At 38.7% G+C, this 22,752-nt stretch overlaps 2 protein-coding genes across 3 annotated transcripts; one reads left to right on the plus strand and one right to left on the minus strand.

The window, feature by feature from the left end:
* Positions 1–1,601: 1,601 nt before the first annotated feature.
* Positions 1,602–10,047, plus strand: nucb2a (nucleobindin 2a). The gene is made up of 13 exons (XM_083918944.1): positions 1,602–1,673; positions 2,054–2,194; positions 3,978–4,085; positions 4,400–4,532; positions 4,684–4,787; positions 5,588–5,773; positions 6,052–6,142; positions 6,311–6,369; positions 6,449–6,541; positions 6,859–6,948; positions 7,040–7,210; positions 7,605–7,665; positions 7,755–10,047. The coding sequence occupies exons 1-13, from the start codon at positions 1,650–1,652 to the stop codon at positions 8,003–8,005; spliced, it is 1,512 nt and encodes a 503-aa protein (XP_083775070.1). The 5' UTR covers positions 1,602–1,649; the 3' UTR covers positions 8,006–10,047.
* A 556-nt stretch (positions 10,048–10,603) lies between these two features.
* On the minus strand, positions 10,604–19,061 carry caprin1a (cell cycle associated protein 1a). 2 transcript variants are annotated; one of them, XM_083924024.1, is made up of 17 exons: positions 18,936–19,061; positions 17,007–17,141; positions 16,520–16,582; positions 16,183–16,269; positions 15,319–15,560; positions 15,052–15,134; positions 14,807–14,962; positions 14,646–14,695; positions 14,478–14,561; positions 14,187–14,348; positions 12,911–13,019; positions 12,713–12,774; positions 12,358–12,477; positions 11,913–12,072; positions 11,508–11,696; positions 11,263–11,369; positions 10,604–11,147 (listed from the first exon to the last, which is right to left on the minus strand). In XM_083924024.1, the coding sequence occupies exons 2-17, from the start codon at positions 17,139–17,141 to the stop codon at positions 11,061–11,063; spliced, it is 1,896 nt and encodes a 631-aa protein (XP_083780150.1). In that variant the 5' UTR covers positions 18,936–19,061; the 3' UTR covers positions 10,604–11,060. The 2 variants fall into 2 exon arrangements, with proteins under 2 accessions (XP_083780150.1, XP_083780149.1); XM_083924023.1 differs by having other exon boundaries at positions 14,646–14,698.
* Positions 19,062–22,752: the final 3,691 nt, after the last annotated feature.

Here is a 22,752-nt window from a genome sequence, read left to right on the forward strand (position 1 = left end):
ATGGCTCCCGGCATATTTGACCAGTTAAGCAATCATGGACTTTTAGTTCAGCATGATTATGAACAGACTGGAATAATGAAACCCAGCCAATATATCACAGTAGCATCCTCTGCTGGAGAGATGTGGGATCATACGTGTGAGTGTGTGAGTGTGTGTGTGTGTGTGTGTGTGTGTGTGTGTGTGTGTGTGTGTGTGTGTGTACAGTATATGCACAGTATGCTGTATATTGATCTTGTTCATAACATCAATGCTTAAGAGATCAAATCAAAGCATTTATAAATGGTGAATGTACTGATATAGTGCAATTTGGTGTCCAAGGATGTCTCAACAATATAGTGTGGTTGTACCTTTACGGGCAGTGAGGTTCCATAGCTAACGTTCAGTCTCTTAATAGCTAGTGCCTTAATAGTGAGCAGTATATTAAATTCTGTTCCATTTGATAACAGTTAAAGCTACATCTACAAATAACCAAGTGGATTAATGCATTTGATAAATTACTCTTAACACTCACATTATACACAAAATGCTCAATTGAGTTTCAAGGATTGAAAATAGCCATAATATGATTACTGTGTCTGTGTATTTGCATATGAAGCAATGCATAGAAAAATGTGGACATCTTTTAGATTACTATGACCACTTACAATTTATTTGAGTGTCTTCAGAAAGCTCACAGAAGCGCTGCGTCATCAGCTTGAGCAGGCAGCAGAGAGGAGTGTAAACGTCTGTAAGTGCAGCCACCAGTTTCCATGTAAGATTTTCCCTTCAGCACAGTGAACAAGGCTGGGGTGAGAGGTGCACTTGGACCCATTAGTCACAGACTTCTGCTTCCTGAGATAGTCAAAGCTACACAGATTAATATTTTACATACATAAGTCATGACTATAAAATATTATGCATTGTTGTTGATTTTCTAAATTAGTTACAATTAGTCTATGCCCCAACCATACATCATGCATCAGTAACAATTATCCACTATTATAACGCACAATAATACTAGGGGTCAATGATGCATGAATAAAAACGACTTTTAATACTTAACAAACAGCAACATTTTGCTGTGTATACTTATGTAGGCTACCTGTAATTAAGTATAATTTCTAGTGTATAATGGAGTATTTTTTATTATGTGGTACTATTTTCACTTCAGTAAATTATCTGAATAACCTACTTTTTCCACCACTTGTGCAGTGAAACAATAGTAAACGTATTGTACAAATCAATTCAACAGCAATTCACCTCTTTTCAAATTAAAAAAAACATTAAACAAGACAGATGTAGATCTACATAGTATTCTGCATTAGATACAGGTTTAGAAACGATAAATACATCGCGAATTGGTCATTAAATAGTGAATAAAACAATGCTTTGTAGTTTATAACGTATTTTTATAAAACTGTGTTCAGGAAAAGTGACCATTTAAAATCTAAACATGTGTTTCAATCAGACACCCGAAGTACCCGCCCACCTGCTCTGTCGTCATCTCGCCATCGTCGCCACGTACAATTCAGTGCAACGCAACTTAACTAGTCACTTTGACGGACAGCTGCGACGGCCACTGCGGTTCACGCCACCACGCACACAACCGAAAGTGCTGACTAGCGAGCTAGCTGCCGACACCAACTACAGCTGAGAGGAAAGCAGAGCAGATGAGGTCCAGGATTCATAATAAAGTGAGTATACAAGTGACCCACATCCATGGTGCTCTTTAGCGAAGCTTTATACATTAACGTTTAGTGTCATGAACATGTAACGTTAGCTGCGCTGCTCAGACCGATAGCATATAAGAGTAGGTGCTTGATTCTCATGAGCCGAATCTGTCAACTGGCAGTGCTAAAGCTAACACCAACAGCTTCCCCTGGATACTAGCCAATAATGTTCAACCATTGTAGGTTAGAGGAGTTATTTTAAAAGGGTAAATGAGGAAGCTGGTCACACAACGACACTTGTGTACCCAGGGTCAAATTGTGTTTAACTTCACATACTGTGTAATGTAAATAATACTGATATACGTATATAAGTGTTCTGGCTTTAATGTTGTCCTCATTTCCAGATGTGTCGGAGCCGGGCCCTTCTCACCGGCTGGGTGGTGCTGCTGGTCCAGCTGCTGTGTTCAGAGGCAGTGCCCATCAGTATGGATAAGACAAAAGTCCAAGAGCCAGAGAAACAACCCGAAGAGCCTCCAGCTAGTGTGGTAAGAAGAAGACACAACATACACTTCGCTGTGTAAACAAAGCTTGAAAATTCATCACATATAATTTCTGTTCTTTTTGTGTTAGAGTCCAACAATTCTACATTTGTACAGCTTTCTGTTAACACCAAATTTTTCATCTGGCATTGATAATCAAATAATGATTAATTTATTGTAACACTTGTGGTGATCGAGCATGAATCCCCAAATCTTGGCACAACAGCCTCTTATTTACTTAGTGTTTACTCTGACATCATTACTGCATTTGTACCTTTCAACTAATATTCTTCTTTATTTATACTATTCTTGCATTACAACACACTTGATCAAATATAACATTTTCTGCATTATTATAATTTACATTGTTGTAACACAGATACACACAGGAATAAGGGGTAGAACACAAGAGTTAAACTTAAGACCATCTTAAGATAGGATCACACCAGCCATGACACCGAATTGGGCCAGGGGCGTAAAGGTTGGGGCAGTGACCGCTTCTGTACTCAGGTGCCCCCTGCTTGTGAGTTTTTGTGACTGTACCTTGCACGGTTGCGACTCCAGTGACAAAATTTGACCACAGACATAGCAAAATACTCAAAAGCACTTCTGTGGGTGTCTCCACGACCACATTTTGCCTTGCCACAATGACACACAACACAGACTCACAAAGATGAATACTATACCAGCGTCATTGTTGCAGCTGATATTAAAAACAGAGGAATAAAATAAAAACACACAGCAGTGAGGTGAGTCTAGCCACCAGAGCTACTGCAGAGAGCTGTCACTGTGATATAGTATGTGGGAAAACAATGCAAGAATAATTATTACTATGGCTTATTTAAATACAAATTGAAGATGAATATATGAACAAATACAACTGCTGACTGTGAAAAGGCTTACATAGCCAGTAACAATGTAAGAATAATTATTACTATGGCTTATTTAAGTACAAATTGAAGATGAATATATGAACAAATACAACTGCTGACTGTGAAAAGGCTTACATAGCCAGTAACTGACTCATATTGTCGGCCCATACACATTTTTACCTATTTCCTTATTCTATTTTTTTCTATATATTGCAGTAAAAGGTACATATGTTTACATTATTAGTATTATATATATATATATATATATATATATATATATATATATATATATATATATATATATATATACTCTGTGTATATATATATATTTATATATATACTATATACTACTCTAGAAAGAGAGAGCTTGGTAACAGGGCCCAGCCTAATTTAAATGAGAAATGGCTTTATGTCTCATTACACTACAATTACCTCAATCAGACACTCAAAATCAGACTCCACAAATCCATTTAGATCATTAGTACAACAGCTCCAGATGTTGTAGCTTTGTATGTGCACAGATTGGAGTCTCAGATTTCTGTCTCAGAAGTGTTTTGTTCATGTTAAATATTGACATACTGGCTTAACATAGCTAAAACAAATACCATGTAGATTATGTCTGGAGGTGTCAATGCATACAAATGCAACCCTTTTATTGGAAAATAAGTTAATCATCAACTGCAGCATATGGTAATTTGCAGAAGGCAGTAATACAGTTAATAGACATTCATAGTTTAACCTGTGATCTCTGCATCTGGACAGACAATCTGTCGATCAACATAGATCGGCAGACATGTATTCTGTTAAAGGAAACTATTGTGTTACTCACCTCAGCACATAAGACCTTGAAGAAAAATTGCTGATAATAATATGTTATCACATAACAAAAAAAGTGATTGATCTGTCACATTTTATAGGACACCGGACTCCACTACGACCGCTACCTCAGGGAAGTCATCGATTTTCTAGAGAAAGATCAGCATTTTAGAGAAAAGCTCCACAATACAGACATGGAAGACATCAAGGTATCTTATTTTTTATTTTTTTTATTTACTATTATGGGGGGAAGTTTTCTACTAGAGAATCATTACTCTGACTGGTAAATTACAGGCTTTCAATTGTCCAGAAATGTGATAAATGTTTTGGAAAAATTAGGGATTTAAAAAATAAATACATATGCTAGCAATTAACTAATTTCTCTTCCTTTACTAAGCCATTAATTACAAGTTTACAGAATAATGTTATTGAAAGGTTTAATTCAACTATTTAATACATGTACTGCTATAATCCAGGTGTCAAATAACTCTACCTAACACACACTGATTATTGTATAATACAGCAAGGTAAGCTGGCCAAGGAGTTGGACTTTGTCAGCCATCATGTCAGAACAAAACTGGATGAGTTGAAGAGGCAGGAGGTAAACCGACTCCGAACTCTGATAAAGGCCAAGCAAGACATTGAAGGAGGGAATGGTATGTTGTGCAACAAATGTTCCATTTGATTTATATTCAAAGAAAGATGCTACGACTTAAATAGTACATTGGAGGTAAATAAATTAAAGGAACGTTTGAAGTTATGTATCTTTTATGTTTTTATTTGTGTCATCGATTACTCCCTGAATAGACATAGCAGTGGACCACCAGGCTCTGCTGAAGCAGTTTGAGTACCTGAACCACATGAACCCACATACATTTGAAGTGGATGACCTGGATCGGCTCATCAAATCGGTAAATCTAATTGCCTGCTCATGCTCTCCCGCTAATCCCGCCAATTTAAACTGCCATGACCTTTTTCAAGAAGTAATTTGGCAGATAGAAAATATGCCTTTTTCTTGGTGCAGTCACGTGCTGCAGTAGGGAAGTTAAAATAGGACCACACATAACTGCTTTATTTGTAAGCCACCAATAATGGCCAAAGAATGACCATGTGTTTTTGTGGATTATAGACAGCTTTACATTTTCAACACCAGGAAGGAAAAGAAGGCCAGTGCAGAGAACGACATGGTCATTGTATCCTCTGCAGCTGTAGTGTTATTTGACCTGCTTTTCAGTATTAGCAGAATTTGTCAAAATATTTTTTTTTTTTTTTTTTTTTAACAAAATGGAAAAAGTTCAAGTCCTGCTCCTGTATCTCAGTTGATATTCAAAGACACTTATATTTCTTATTAATGATTTTAAAATATGCTACATATGTCTTTGCAAGGCCTTCATGCCTAATTGAAGCAACAGAAAATGAATGCAGCCTGCATGCTGAATGCATGAGGGTTAATACATTAGCTTAGTGTAGTTTACAGATATGCTAACAACATGACAAAGAGAAAGGGGGTATATTCAGATTGTCTGTATGAGAAGAATAATGTTGTTGTTTTTTTTACATTAAAGCAATTAAACATGTTCTAGGAGAAACACAAAATACAAATTAACCTGAAAATGATGGACAATAGTCCCCTTAAAGTAGTACATTGCACTATATTAATCTATTCATTTGAATCAAGGCAGACCTCCAACCTTTTTGTATTTTTTTCAAGGCCACTAAAGATCTGGAGAACTTTGACAAAGAGAGACACGAGGAGTTCAAGAAGTATGAAATGATGAAAGAGCACGATAGACAGGAACATCTGAAAACACTGGATGAGGATGAAAGAAAAAAAGAGGAGGAGCACTATGAAGAGATGAGGAAGAAGCACGCTGACCACCCGAAAGTCAACCATCCGGTAAGTCTGTTTCAGGTGCGCACACACAGGTGATAACATGCCGCAGAAATGATGTGGTTAGTTTCAGCCAATGAAGAGAAACTCTTTCCATACCATTTTGGTGTTGCAAGTTTAGTCCAGATTTTAAGAGTTCCCTTTCTGCAACTGTACATGATGAAGTTTGGATTTCTATGGAGTGTATGTCCAGCATTAACATGGCGGTCTATCTACCAAAATGTTGAAATGCATAGTTATTTATCCAGCTGTAATTCAAATATGATTTTGCTTCCATGTTGCAGGGTAGCCAGAATCAACTGAAGGAGGTGTGGGAGGAAGCTGATGGCTTAGACCCTGAAGATTTTGACCCAAAGACCTTTTTCAACCTGCACGGTAAGACCTGTACCAACCGGCTATGGTTAAAGACTGGAGGGTTGATGTCCTTTTATTCAGTGATACATAACCTGTATTGTAATTATAAGATTAATTGCAATATGTAATATAACAGATATTGATATATTTGTTCACCACAGCCTTTTTATTTATTTATTTATAATGCAGATACCAATGGAGATGGCTTTTTTGATGAACAGGAACTAGAGGCATTGTTCACCAAAGAGGTAAAGTCATGGCATCTTAAAAATGTGTATTGTGTCAGTGAATGGTCTTTGCACTGACTGTTGGTCTTTGTGATTTTAGCTGGAAAAGATTTATGACCCCACCAATGAAGAGGATGATATGGTGGAGATGGAGGAAGAGAGGCTACGTATGAGAGAGCATGTTATGAATGAGGTACAGTAAGTTGCATTCATTTACAGTTTTATGAAAGTGTGTTTTTTTTTTAAGATCATTTTTTGGCAGTTTTTCAAGCCTTCTTATTACAGAGGACAGATATGAAATGGAGTGAGAGAGAGGGGGAGACATGCAGCAAAGGGACGCAGGTCGGAGTCAAACCCTTGGCCGCTGTCTCAAGGACCTTCAGCCTCTTAACATAGGGCGACTGCTCTGCACCACTGAGCCACCAGCTGCTCCTGTGTTTTGAGGTTTTTTTTGCATATGAATATAAATACTAGATCCAACCATTATTTATTGCTTCTGTCTTCTCATAGGTGGATTCTAACAAAGACAGGCTGGTCTCTTTAGAGGAATTCCTGGTTGCTACAAAGAAAAAAGAATTCTTGGAGCCAGATAGCTGGGAGGTGAGACAATATATTTATCATGTCAACATTATTTAATAGTAATATTATCTTAAAAACAATTTTGTTCACACGTCCACTCTTTGCTCCTCAGACCCTGGAGCAGAACCAGGCTTACACAGACGAGGAGATGAGGGAGTTTGAGGAGCATCTTGTTCAGCAGGAAGAGGACCTCAACCAGAAGTCTGATGACCTCCAGAAACAGAGAGACGAGCTGGAGAGACAGCAGGAGCAGCTTAATGCACAGAAAGTAGAGCTGCAACAGGTAAGGAGTGAAACACTGTTAATTGTAGCATTAGTACGAGTATATTAATTGCAGGTTGTTGCGAGGTTTGCTACAGTATCTTTATTCCAACAGTGAATGTGGGAAACTATTGTCAACCAAACCTGCAAGAGGTGCACTGTTCACATTTGTCTGATGCAAATCAATTATGCTCGAAACGTCACCACCTTGGTGCAATAAATAATTGGAGCCCTGCAGTGTGTGAGCTATTTATTTCTGTTACTTTACGGAATCCCAGGGACAACATGTTCTGACTTATTAGTTATTTCCTTGATCTATGATAATGTTTAACTTAAGCTAGAAAATGACTGTGACTATCCACAGTACTGTGTGAACTCCCCAAATATAAGAAAACCTTATATGAAACTCGTTACAGGCAGTTGAGCATATGGAACGGCTGAAATCACAGAAAGTAGAGCCCCCTCCAGAGGTCCACGGTGAGTTTCGATTGCACCATTTTGTCTTTTCATAGTTGTTTGATTTTATTAACTGACCTGAGCATGTAAAAACTGTTTCTTTCTCACAGTTGAAGGAAATGCAATCCCAGAGATACATGCAATTGACGACCAGTTGCATCCTGAACAAGAGGCCCAAGCGCAAGAACATGAACCTGCACCCCAAGTTCCTCATTATACATCTCAGGAACACCATGAACAACAACAACAACAACAACAACAACAACATCAAGACCTGGCCCAGCACGGCCTACCCCAGACACACCAGGATCTGCCACCAGGCCACCAAGAAGCTGCACAAGGCCAACATAATCTGCCATAACAATGCTGTCAGAACTTGAACCTCCACAACCAGACTTTTCTCCACTCCAGCGTGCAGAGGAGCAGTTCCTCCGAGTATTAGGCCTCTTTAACCAGCATGACTTAGGGGTTTGGAGGACACTTGTGATGGAGAGCAGCACAAAAGGAATCCCTGCTGAATGAAACCTGTGTTTGATAAAGAAATGACCAACCAAGGGTGTACATCCTAAAAATGAGTGTTTGATTACATTAGAAATTATCAAGAATGTTTGGTAATACAATTATACAAAAAAATAATTTTGGTGAGCTTTCTTTACCTGCTGTTTGCTGTTCAAAGTAGAGAACCTCTAACGATGACATGCTGGCTCACAACCTGATAGGTCTTAGCTTAGAGCCTGTTGGATACGTACAGTGCAGCTGTTGAGGGAAATTTTTATCATTTTGATTATCTGACTTGACTGGATTCCCCCAAACATCTTAAAAATAGATTTACATGAGTGACATTGTGGTGAAATGTGCATCACTGGACTAAATCAAAAACATTTGAAATTAATCACAAAAGATATTAAGATTTTGTATCATACCATGAAGAGAAAAAGAGGAAGAGCATCTTGATGCCCTAACTGTAACCAATTCACTTTCAAAGTAAAGGTAAGTATGTCTTCATACAGAAACATACAGTTTTATGTAATTATTATATACAAGGGTCCAGCTTTGTAGAAAGCCTTCATTTCCATCTCCAGCTGCCACCGTTACCAAATATTACAATCTCTTAACCAGAAATGCCGCCAATGAATCCAGACTGCTCAAGGTCCTCATACTTGTCAAGACTGATTAGTACTTTTGCTACTTTCTTAATGTTGATTAGGGTTGCTTTCATAACCTGTCAGCTGTTTACCTACCTTGAAACACCCTCTCTTCATGTGTGTAGTCAGCATTTCAGATTTTTCTCAACTGTAGAAAATGCATGCTCTGCCTCAAAAGACATCAGGTAAAGGACTAGAGAAACTGGCCATTTTTCGGGTTACACTGCAGCTGTTCTCCGCTGACTTTGATGTCAACCTAAACAAAAGGTGCTAGGTTCCTTAAATAAGGATAGGTGTGGAACATCTCTACATTCAACAAATATTTCCCTTACGCCATGCTTACAGGGCTTAAAGTTCTCAGGCACCATGCCTGATTTCAGCAGATTTAGAATTCATATGAAACATTTTAACACATTGTACAGATTTACACGCTCACAGATTTCTTGTTTTATCCAATGTGCTTACATGGGAGTTTTAGGTTACATACAGTATGCTGGACCACTGAAATAATATATTTACCTTGGTACATAGTATGATGGGCACTTCAATTTTGGTCTATTGTTCATACACAGAATGTGTATGGAGCATTTTTATGAGTTGATCATAAATTTTGATTTGTTTTAATATAAGTTTTGCCAATTAAGGTGACTTATACTCTGTTGTCTTCAATTTTCTACATCTAAGTATTTTGTTGAAGCAACTGCTGGATTTGGTAAATTAGTTAATTTAAGATTTTATCAGAAAAAATGGGCAAATCTCAGATATTACCACTGTCTATATTGTCTGATAAAATCAAAGTGTTATCATTAAAACCTCTGAATTTGCATTCAGTTCACAATTGTATTTGGCACCAGATGTGCATTACTTGGTCCTAATTTGAAAAAACCTTGGCATGGCATATATTCCACAGATTACCAGTCTGGTGTAACTCCTGTGCTATCCAGGTTGCGTTTTTCAAGTAATGTTTTTTCTCCTGGTTAGCAAACAGGTATTTACTTGTCACATCTTACTGAAGATGGCTTTATTTGCATCCAGTGACACAACAGGTCTGCCATATTGTGGTTATACTTACAAAATCTAGATATGGAATATTTCTGTTTCTGCCGTGTCATTTGTTTTGTGTGCCATGTTTTCCTTTAAGACAATACTGTATCATAATTTGCACATGTACAGTGTTTTCTGATCGCTTGCTGCTGGAAAAAACAACAGTCATATGACAATACTAATTTCAACACAATAAAACAGTTATGACCTTTTAGTTTGTAAAAGACTTATTTAATGACAGTTTACTATTATGTATTAAAATTCTAAAGCAATGGCACCTTATTTGTTGAACTATGAAGCTTCGGTATGACTGTAACAAAATGTATTTAATATGTTTGTTAGGCATGTGCTACTAATGTACATGCTTCTTTAGCCTGTATACATGTAATACAGGCCACATCTTTGAGTTAAACTGCTGAATACAACACAGACTGCACCACCTTCTACTGTAATTTTCTACAACATGTCTTGAAATATGCTATGAATCTACACATAGTGGCTTTAATTACCTGGTTACACTGACAAAAGTCAGACTACTGGTACTCCCATCTGAAATAGGTTTGAAGGGCTTGGTGACAGGCAGGACCCATCTTGCCAAACCACCAATAATCCACAGCTGGAACACACCAATCTTGACATGTAAATACAAAAAATTAAAATGGCACGACTTATAACCTCAAATGCACACCAAAGCATGAAAGTACTATCATTATGCAGAAGGTAATAGAACACAACTTTATTGAAACAGTCTCAACCAATAACATCAGCGTACAAAGAGGTGATGGCGCAAGAGGTGACAGAGGGGTAAAAAAAAAACAAATGCCTTTATGAAAATTAGAAGATCAAGGGGGGAAAGTGGCTGACAGCACAGGGCAGAAGAAAATGATTATTATGGAATCAGATCGACAGTGGCAGGGTATTTTTTGCATTTATTTTGTACAAAAAATAAATTAATGAAATCTTTCAAGTTTACAGGAATATCTATTTGTTGTTTTACATCACACAGACTTGCTGATAATCATACATGTGGTGAAGTTCAGCATTTTGTGTTAGAACATTAATATGATCCCGACAGACCAAAGCAGGCTGACTGATAGGTAGGCCAAGAGATAAAAAAATAAGATTACCAATGAGAAACAAAACATTGTTATAAAAGTGAGCTGGGGCGAACACATTCAAAAATCCTGAATGTTAAACGTGGCGCGACTTGATGGTCCTTAGGATCCTTTAGGATCGCATTGTTTGAGCATTTCCTCTAGACAAACCACGAGGTCCTTGGGCAGATCCCCGCTTGTAGTTTTGCTGATATCCATCCTTGAAGAAACAACAGGGATTTATTGGCCTTCTTGCAGATTTGAAAATATGAAGACAATGCACTGAATAACGGATATTTTATGAATTTAAAGTTAATAATAAAAGGAACCCTTACTCGCTGGTAGGTGTTATTGGAATAGTCCCGAGATGTGTTAAATTGGGTTTGACCGTAACCACTGTTGGGAGCATTTGAGAATGGAGGACGATAGCCGTCGTATCCTCCTATAAAAATACATTATTAATAAATACATTAGAATTAGCAGCAGACTTGTGTAACTTCAAAATGTTTTGTGTCATGACAGTGATTCATCAGGCCGCATGACTATTGTATCTCTGTGAAACATCATTTAATGCTGGTACCTCTAAATCCATTGGAGGAGCCCCGGTATCCATTCACCATGGCGCGATTGCTCCTGGGTCCACCCCTGGGCATGGCCCTGCTGTTGTAAAAGGACTGGCCTGACTGTCCAAACCCTGCACCTGGAGAGGACTCCTCATGGCCTCCTGTGGAGGGCATGGCCTGGTCTTGGGGCTGAAACCCACCAACAACTGTCCAGAAGCAAACAAAACAGGATATTTCATACGTCTAGGATGTAACTTGTTGGTGGTTAGGTATGCAGCTGACAATAACTTCTTGCAAGCTGAAAAAGCTGGCGCTTTTTTGCCTCATGCTATGCTGTCGGTGAATGTAGAAGCCATGTAAAACAATGTTAACAGCTTTTTCAGGTCTAATAGATATGTAACCAGCCAAAGTTATACCCTCACCTGGCTGTAATGTCTCTTGTGGGATGTCAGGCTGGTCTACAGTACTCTCTGACTGGCTGCTAAAGCCCTGTCCATAGCCACTAGGGAACTGGCTAGGCTGCTTCATTGGATCTACTTGGCCATCAGTGGCTGGAGGTATGGGTGCATTCAGATTAAATACCTGAAGAGAAAAAGAAAAAATTGCTGTTACATAATTACACTTTCCAAAACATCTGGGGAGGGAAATATACTGTCGGTCTGGGTACATGTGAAATTGTTGCCCGCTTCGACAATGCACCAACAATCAACCTTTTTTTTGCTGCTTATAATAAGCCGTGTTAACGGACCTTAAATATTTGATTTACTTTGCTAACCCTTAGCTTGTACAAACAAGTATGAAGTTTGACAGTTTCCGGCACAATGTTCACCGTTATGTTGTTTACTTAGACCCAGACAGAAAGCGTACCGCTTGCACTGACTGGAAGGGTGCAGCGTTGACATTGATGCCTCCAGTGTGGGTGGGTTTGGAGACAGGTGGGAAAGCAGAGGACAGTGAACATGGGGCAGGGGGCTGCTCAGACGAGGCCTGGGGAGGGAGGTAGGAGGGATGTCAGAAGGCAAGGAAACAAGGATTGTGGAGAGGTCAGTGAGAGAGGCTGACCTCTCTGATTTTCACCTTAAAGCTCTCTTCTACCTTATTATCATATTGAAATGATCATCCCCAGTTACACACAGTAAATCAAATCACAACATCAGAGAGCATCATATTCAATCCATATAGCAGGGCTTTTTAAAAACAAAAGTGCTTCCACTCTACTAACTTGTGAGGATTCCTGTGGTCCAGGCACTGCACTTGTTTGAGGAAGTCTGGACTCTGAGTGGGCTGTTTGGAAAAAACATATAACATTAAAAAGAAAATGTTAATAACTGGAATTAACATGTTCACGTCACAAAACAAGACCCTATTTAATATAATATGAAAGAATATGTTCAGCCAAGGATGAATAACTGGCACTCACTTGAAGGGCAGCCCAGGTGCTGCAGGTCAACAGTCGGCACAGGCTTCATCGGTTGGGCCGACACGATGGCTGGGTCCAGAGCATGGCCATCAAACTCCAACATGGAGTCCTAGGAGAACCAAAAGAGAGCAAATGTATTGCGGCGTCATGGATCAGCAGTAAAGGCAGTGCAGTAACAAAGTGAACTGGGTCACTACCCTTAAAGGTTGAATACGTGGAATGAGCCTGTAAATGTTCTCATTTGTCCAGGTCATCGTTTTTTCCAAAAGCAGTTTCAGTCAAAAGCAACTTGACTTGGTTGTTTGTCTAGGAAGACATTGCCCCTCTCATCCAAGAGGCTTCATCAGTTCATGTACACATATGGCGTCTGACCAGTCCCAGTCTGGACAGATGCGTATATGAACTGATGAAGCCTCTTGGATGAGAGGGGCAATGTCTTCCTAGGCAAACAACCAAATCCAAGTTGAATTGCTTTGGGAATACGTAGAATCTTTATTAAAGGCTAGATTAAAAAAATAAATAAATAAAAAAAATTAGACCCACAGGGCGTCTTGAGGGGTACACAATGAAATTATTGCTTTTACATAATTTATTTCATCAGAATTAATACTTTAAAAATGTTTTGACGGGTATGAAAATGACTTTCTGTCACATTCTGTTTACATTGTACCAGCGAATGGCAGCGGCATTGTAGGTTGCCAGGGTTGTCTGTTGTTAGGCTACAGAAACAAGGAATCATTTTGAGTTAAGAGCTAGTTAGCTAATCGATTACACACCACTCAAGGAAAGACTTCCAGTCGAAGAATGGCTAACGTTAAATACTGTTGTAACATTGTAGTCATTTACCTGTATGTCTCATCACTTGACACACTCGGAAACTAACCTGGCAACCAGACTGCTGGAATTATTTTTTGTTGTTGCTACTACGATCTTGAGACACTAGATGGCGGTGTTCTGCTCAGTTTCCATATTCAAACCTTTAAACTCAACAATCTGGGTTCAATCATGTCAACAAGCATTCACCTTAATCAAGGCATTGAAATGAGCTGCTGAAAAAAATAAGGCTGACTGAGCCAGTATTCTCTTTTAAATCTCTTCCTATAAAATGTGTTTACAACCATTTAATTGTAATTTGTTTTACCAGTTCTTTTATTATTATATTTTCTGGTCCCATTTGGTCTTTTACCTAAATTATTCCATTTATTCCTTATTATTATTATTATTATTATTAGTCAGCAGTAATAGTGCTGAGCTGGACACTGCTGGACCTTTTTACCTGCATGAAGTTGTACGTCCCTTGCATCTGGGCCATGAGGTCTTGCACTACCTGCTTCCTGACCACTGGGTCGGCGGCCGGAGGGGAAGTGCCACGGTTCACAGTAATGGTTGCTTCTGTTGCCAGTGGGGCAGGAGGCTGGTGCTGGAGGGAATTCACCATCTATTTAACACACAGACACGTGTGGGTCACACATTAGAGTACACACTAATACAAGGTGTTGAGTAATATGGAGGTAATATGGATATTGGCATTAATAATTGGGGTGGTGATGCAGTGGTCTTTTATTACCTGAGCCTCCACTGTCCACTCCTCCACTTGGTCTTTTTCTGTACTGCTGTACGTAGTTTCTGGAATGAACTGTCTGTTTACAAACTACAACACAAGAAAAATGTATTTTAAAAATAAGTAAGAAAATGTAATGCAACAAAAAGGAAAACTTGCAATACTCAATCCCACCTCTGTGGTTTCCACTTGAATTGGCTCTATGTATTTTTCCGTGGCTGTTCCTTCTGGGGAGAAAAATAACAAATGTGAAGACAGTTTTTACAAAGGTAAAAAAGGTAAGATATACAGGTAAAGGCAATATATCACATATCTCCTAATATGTTGTAATTTACCAGGTTCTGATGGCTGCTTTCCAGCGCTAGACTCAGCCACAGCAGTCTGCCCCTCTTGTTTCTCTTCCTCCTCACACATCCCATTCTGATGAGTTTGTGCTCTGTCAAAGTAACCACTCAGCAGCACTTTATCTAGAGCATCCTTCAGTGACTTGTCTGGAACAAAAACAAAAAGCATGGCTCAATTATATATTTATAAAATAATGACCTAATGTATTATGATTATGAGGCCATGAAATACTTACATGTGGTTCCCGCCACCGCCTTGTCTCGGCCCTCAAGCAGTTCCCACAAGTGTACTGAGGCCTCTTCATATTGGTCAGTCAACCTAAAAGTTACACAACAACAAATATACAAATTGGTAGTACGGTATTGGCCCTGTTTCCATGCATTTACTCTCGTAAGACGTAAAACAAACGCTGCTATTCACACATTTCAATTTAAAAAACTGTATTTAAGCAGTGATAATTACATTCTAACCACTGCACACTTAAATATTAGTGGGAACGTACCTGACGTCATAGTTCCTATCAGGTCCCACCAGTTTGTACAACTCATCAAGGGATGTGAGGTCAGCATCAGTGAGCAAAGGGGAACCAGTGACATCAGGCCGTTTAAGGTCTTGCCTGACACTTTCATCTCCCAACTGGTCCAGTAAAAACTGAAGCTCCAAAACTGTCTTCAGCCGCCGCTGTTCCGTTTCCTCCCGCAGCAGCTGCTCCCGCCTAGCAGTCTTCTTCACTGCCTTTTGAATCTGAACACACACACACACACACACACACACACACACACACACACACACACACACACACACACACACACACACACACACACACACACACACACACACACACACACACACACACACACACACACACACACACACACACACACACACACACACACACACACACACACACACACACACACACACACACACACACCACCGCGCACGCACACACACAACCTCAATAAGCTTCACCCTGTACATTATTGCACTTAAAACCTAAAGCGAACAGGGTCTGATCAATGCCAACCACTCTACTTTTCTCTCACTGACCTCATATATTTCAAGCTTTTCAGAGGCAGTCTGTATTCAGTAAGTTCTTGTCATCTTGGGTTGTTATGATATGCAGCCTTAAGTCTAATCCCGAGTAGAGTATCAGTTACAACAGGTCGTGGTAACCGTGTTATTTCCAAGCAAGATCTTGATATAGAATTTGTTTTTAAAAAGACTGGGGACTGAGAAGGAATACATGGTTTCTTCATTCTGCAAGCACTAAATGTTACTCAAAAGCCATACCACACTAATAAAACCTTTACAATAAATGATAATGTAACCTAATCAGCAAGTTATGAGAACAATCTTTACTCACCTCTTGGCCCAATGTCAGGAAGTTTTTCTGCAATTCTCGAGCAAACTCAAGGTTGTTGGCAATCTCTTGGTACTTCGTCAGGGAATCCTTCAAGTATGTCATGGACATAAATTGAGAGTTGTTTTAACATTAAAAAATGATTTCCTCCTAATATAACAGGATACGGGAACAGGTAAAGATGCAGTGATTTATAGAATGTTGGTAACACTGAACAATTGTACAAACAAAGGAATCTTTGTTATTTATTATATTTATATATACTATGTCATTGCATTTACATTGCATCAGAAAACAATAATGACAAAGCTGTAAAGAAACTGCCATTGTCTCATCTTACCAGCTGATCCTGATTCAGTTGTTCTCCCTTACTCTTCCTTGCTTGACTCTCATCCAGTTTGGACTGTACGGATATAGAGAATCACAAAATGTGAAAATGACGGATGAAAAAAAATCATATCATTGCATAACAGAAGCTGATCTCTGACACAGTTGGCCAGTAGTCAGGGCAGTAAGGACAAATTAGGACAAAGACCTAGGATTGTAACCAAGGCAAACAATTGACTGCAGCTGTGTGCAGCAATTGGGGGCAAACTCTGAATCTTAAAAATCTAAAACAGTATGTTTAAGAGAAATGAAAGACACTTTGACTAAGCTGCTATGTAAAACCAGGGGCAGGCTTATTTGCTGTTCACTGATGATTGTGTCACATCCTATACTATGGGGGGGAAAGCCTGCCACATATTTGCAAAAACAAAACAGGTAACACACATTGATTTGAATTAAACAAGAGAAAATGACGTGAAGTTCTAATGAACTAGAGATACCTTTTTCTTTTCCATATTGCGAACCTTCTTGTCAATCACAGCAAGAACCTGTTTCAGGGTCTCAGAATTACATCCATTTCCCAGGTCTGGAATGGCACACTGGACAGCATTGTTGCCAACCATCGCTGAAGGCATCTATAGAAACAAAATGGATTATATGCAATAAAAGATTTTTTTAGTTCTGAGTATTTGGAGGCTACAGCAACTTAGAAATCCATCTTTTGTAAGAAGTGCACATGGCATGGAGTGCTCTATTCAAAACCACAACTGACAAGGCAGATAAATTGAGGTTAGGCCTGTGCCCTTCTGTGTATTATAGCAGATAAAAGTATTTCTAATCCTGCAATTACTTGAGATAATAATGCAGGTGGGGGATTTTATATAGGTTTGCTAAAACAAGGCTCTCTTTTTGATAAACATATACATGACTGGAGATGTTTATATTAGACTGTTAATATTATTTTATAAGCCTAACAAGGTAACAGTAAAATCTGATTTTCAGATTAACAATTCTGTTGGAGCTATGTGTGTTTGTATGGAAGAAGTTAAGCTAAGTTAAGGAAACATTCACTAATAAAGCCTTATTTACCAGAGAAATGTTTGCCTTTCCTTTTTTTGTAAATATTGTCATTAAACAGCATTTATTATTTATTTATTTACTAGTTATGACTACTGTCGCTGAGGATTCATATCAGATACTAAGGTTACGCAGGATGATGTTATTTACTTTAAGTAACGTTGGTATTTTTCCAACTGTATTTTCATTGCTTTAACTAACTTATCATTTTTAAATAACGTCCCTGATAACATCAGGATACTGAAACCAATCTCAAACCCAGCCAGGAGAAGTGATGATCCGTGAATGGATGGATGATGATGTTACCGACATGATCCAGAACCACCGGATTGAAAAACAGCTTCTTCCCACTGGCAGTAAAACGCACAAACCCTCCTCCCCTCCATCTCTAAGAACTGAACTGAATGTGCAATAATAACCCCCTCATCCTCCACCTACCTTTGCACCTTTTGTATATTACGTTTATGTTTATTACACCTCATTATGTATGTGTATTTATCTTGATTTTCTCTATATTATATTTTATTTTACGGTTTTATACTTTACAATTCTATACTTTTGCTATTCTATATTGCCAACACTTGACTACTGCTAAACTGTGTTTTGTTGTCCAAAAAAACAATGAAAGATGATGATCGTCTTTGATTTGGTTAAAAGAAGGATAAACCTATTGGTTGGTTGGTTAACGTTGTACCCTGAGGCACTAACGTTACTCATGTTGGTAGCATTAGTATTAGTTATATGACTAGTTTGGGTTAATAACGTAGGAAGACGCTGAACTAAATTAAAAATATGACAGTCGGAGGAAGTTGGCACAAGTCAAGATGTCGGCCTTCTATTCTAAGTTAAAAACCTTAACGTTAGCTCTCTTGGAAACAACCTTAATTTAAATTCGCTATACACACATAACTAACGCAATGTCAGTCAACGATAACTCTATTAGGCTTCGTTGGCAAGATAGCCTTTAACTGTTGCAGGATTAAGGTCTGCTGGCTAACGTTAGATTACATTATTTCAATAAGCAAACACTGGTCCTGATCTCTGTCCCATTGTTAGCCGAGGAGCTAGCGTGCCCGTGAATGGGACGTTAACGGTAATTTAGCCCGCGGCTAACGTTAACGGCCCATGGTAACGTTCACCACCAGATGTCAGTTAAAACTCAGTAAATAAAAAGATGTTATTTTAGGTTTATACAAGATAAATGTCGTTGAGAAAACGTTTATAACTGAGAAGAACAAAGAACATCTCGAAGCGCTGCGGTTTGGCAAGTCGTCGACAAAAGACGATTTATTTAACAAATAACGTTTTACAGGTTAAACAGCCGTTTGTTGGTGGTGACATGAATATCATACCTTTATACTCTTTGTCTTCAAAGAGATTTCCTGTGTCGGATTCAACGTTAACTGTACAAGAACAGTCCGTAGCTGTTACTTTCAGAGGTGTTTTTCTAGAAGGATGCTCAAGCTCACACTCAGCCAATGGCTAACGGCAGCGGCTACAAGGACCCCTGTGCTGACCTCAACACTGCCTGATGGTAACATAGCCCAACTAAACTCAAAATGTATTTAAAGCACATTTTAAAAAACAACCTTATTAAGCCAAAGTGCTGCACAACATACATAGTCAAGTGCTAGCAATATTGATAACAACGGCATAAATCATTAACATTAATGATAAGAAAGGGCAATAGAAACAATTACTATGATAAGGTAAAACAAATAAAAGCTATACTAAAAGATAAAAATAACAGGTCAGGGTGTATGAACGCTTGCTAAAATAAGGTTAAACAAATACAAGTATTACTAAAAGATGAATATAACAGGTCAGGATGTAAGAACGATTACTAAAATAAGGTAAAACAAATCAAAGTTATACTAAAAGATGAAAATAACAGGTCAGGGGGTCAGAGTGAGTTGAAGGCCAGTGAGAAGCGGCCTGTCTTTAAAAGTGATTTAAAATGCCCCAGAGTTTCAGCTGCTCTGATGTAGAGGGGTAAAGCATACCAGAAGTTAGGGGCCACAACTGAAAATGCTCTGTCGCCCTTGCTTTTTAGTTTGGATCTGAGGCAGTAACAGGGTGCTTGACCTCAAGGCTGGAGCTGGAGTGTGGTGCTTAATAAGGTGAGATAAATAAGAAGGGGCTAGACCATTAAGGCTTTTAAAAACAAACAATACAATTTTAAACTTAACCCTAAACTGAACAGGGAGCCAGTGAAGAGAGGCAAGAATAGGGGATATGTGGTCATGCCTTTTTGCCAACAATCGAGCTGCTGGATTTCAGACAGCCCGTAGGCTGCTAAAAAATGTCATCCTCATCCTTCTGTTAGACCTGAAAGCCATGCCTGAAAGGGCTGCACTTATTTGTTTGGCCATATCCCTCTTTATTTTTTCTTAATGTTATTCCTTCTCTGTCAAAAACGATTTCACCTTATTAATGTGAAATTGCATCCATCAATTTTTGTAATTGGAAATATTCAATATAAACATTTCTTTTAGTACATGTTCCAGAGTTATACACAATACCAGATATGTATTAAAACATAACGGAAAATGGGAAAACAAAACACCAAATAAGAAAAGCAAACAGCAAATTGGAAAACGAAACGGCAAATAGGAAAAAAAAACAGAGACAAAACAGATGTGTAGTTGAGATCAAAATGAATATCAAGATCAAAGATGGTTGTGATCTGAGCAAGGACGTTGGAAGTAGGAGATGAGGGAGGCAGTCTAAATATACTGTAATGTGCATGTGAAACCACCACTAAGTATGTGTTTTTTAAAATGAATGTAAACCCATGAACACCTAAATTCTTACAAAAAGTACAGAGGACACCTGGCCGGCACATCGGCCCTGATTGGTAGTCGGTTCACGCACACCGTTTCAATTTGTACTTTGTGCTGGAAGACTTGCAGTCTAGAACCATCTTTTTCCAAAACCCCAGAAACGTTTATTGAATTATTTGAGTAGCTATCAATTGCCCCATGCAAAAGATGCTGTTGTAAATAGAGTGCAAATTTTAGTTTAAAAGAACAAACAGAACTCTGACCACAGTTGTGGAAAGGTAAATCTCAGGATGAGATAAACTAAAGGTGTTGGAGGACACAGATGGTCAGAAAAAGGAAGAGCCTAGTAAGTGATAGCAAAGCATGAACAGAAGATGGCGCAGGTGTTTCATATACTGGAAGGGACTTGTGATTAAATTGTGCTGAAAAAAGCCCAAAGCCAAGTTGTATAGCTGATCTCTTAGATGGTCCTCTGATGTGTGTTCACCATGGTGTTTTTGAATTTTAAATTGGTTTCATTGGTAGTTTTCAGTGGGTACAGAGGGTACAAAGAATCAGCAACCATGTGCTGATGTACGCATTTGATGAAGCAAGTGAAATTTAGACGTGGAATAGCAGCAGAGCAGGAGTTTCGTCGGTTTTATACCAGCTTTACTGTAAAGACCAGGTTGTACCACATAAACACCACTAAACCAAAACACAATCTAGTACAGATGTGTACTTACAGTAGTAGTGCTGATTTATTATTCAACACCACCAGTGTTAAGTGAAATAATAAATACATTCAAAACTTAAAACTGGACTAAGTTGATGTGTTCTAATCACTTTGTTATCTTTAAAACTCTTTGTCTCTTACTCTTATGTCTGTATACTAAATGATTTAGAAACAATTACATTTTGAAAGTGGAGATCTCTCACGCCTTGCATCATATGGTAAAATAACAGACCTGAACTTTCACACAAAATGTTCACACCTCCTTTATGATCCCTGTGTCTGGCTCTCTGCCTGGTGATGGGTATGTCTGTACTGTAACAAGTGAGGTGGGGGGTATATGGTTATCTGGATCCTCTCTCTGATGTGGGCAGTTGAGTAATGGCCGTACATCCCTCAGTGCTCCTCTCCTGCAGCACATCTGACTGGATTAAATATGTGCAGAGGATTTATTGGCTGAAAAACCACAAGAACCCCACAAACACTTTGGCCCCAGACCACTTGTAGTATGCAGCCCAGGCGAGCACAGGAATTCATCTGCAACCCCTCTGGCTACCCCTTTCCACTTTTTCTACCCTATATTTCAAACTATATGTATCTTTACATGTTTTTGTCCATTGCCTTTTCTCACACTCTTATTTTATCTCTACCATGCCATTATGCCAAATGTGTTTTCATGGTAAGAAACACAGAGGTGTAATCAGGATCTTCACTTTTTTTTGAGAGGGATGAGAGGCTTTTTCCACTTAGAGCCTATCTTTAGTTAGTTAGGCAACATTAATAATTCATGACCCACATGTGTTGCAGACAGATTACAAGCATCTCCACTTAAGTACCATCATTATCATTATTATAGCGGAGAATTTTATTCACCCTCTTGCAATTTGCGATTCATGCGATTGAGGTTTGATTTTTGATTGTGGTTCAAGGGTGGATTTGTTTACAATGCAGTCTTTTGGGACAAACTATGGTAATTAGTATCCCCAGTCCTTCACATTTTAAAACCAAATGCATCGTTTTCTCACTGCGCTGCACTTCACAACACCATACCAGTGATGCCTTTGGTGATGTGGGTATTTTCAAAGACGCCGAATGACTTACAATGTCATTTGCCACAGAGAGTTGCTGTGAAAATGCTTTCCATTCAGGGCAACATTTTTAAGGTAAGGGCTCAGTGGCTAAAATGCTTAATGCACTGTGAGGCGGGAGACCTCATGTTTTGTTTGTTTTGTGCGTAGATTTAAAATATGTAACTCAAAAGATGTCATAACAGCTGCAGAGGAGAAGGTCGTGACCAGAGGCATCCATTAAGATACACATTTACATTACATCCATTTATGTCTGCATGGCACAGGGACTGATACTGCATGGCTCCTCAGCTTTGTAGATGTAGTTTTTTTTTTAAATTCTTTCTCACTGTTGGAGTCCCTCACAATGGGTCTCAATCCAAACCAAGCATTTTTGTCCCTCTGTCTGTATCTCAAAACCTAAAATGAAACACAGTATCACAGTTGTGAGAGCATCTCATGAGCATTTTGCCACCCGCATTAACCAGAAAAAGATGTAGACCTGCATGAGTGCAACACTATTTTCCAATCATAATCAGGACTATTGTAGGATTTTATTGAAGTATCTTTCATTTGTTCATTATCTCCAAGGAATACATGGCTGTAA

Source organism: Echiichthys vipera (genome assembly GCF_963691815.1).
Source record: "Echiichthys vipera genome assembly, chromosome: 1".
Lineage (NCBI taxonomy): Eukaryota > Metazoa > Chordata > Actinopteri > Perciformes > Trachinidae > Echiichthys > Echiichthys vipera.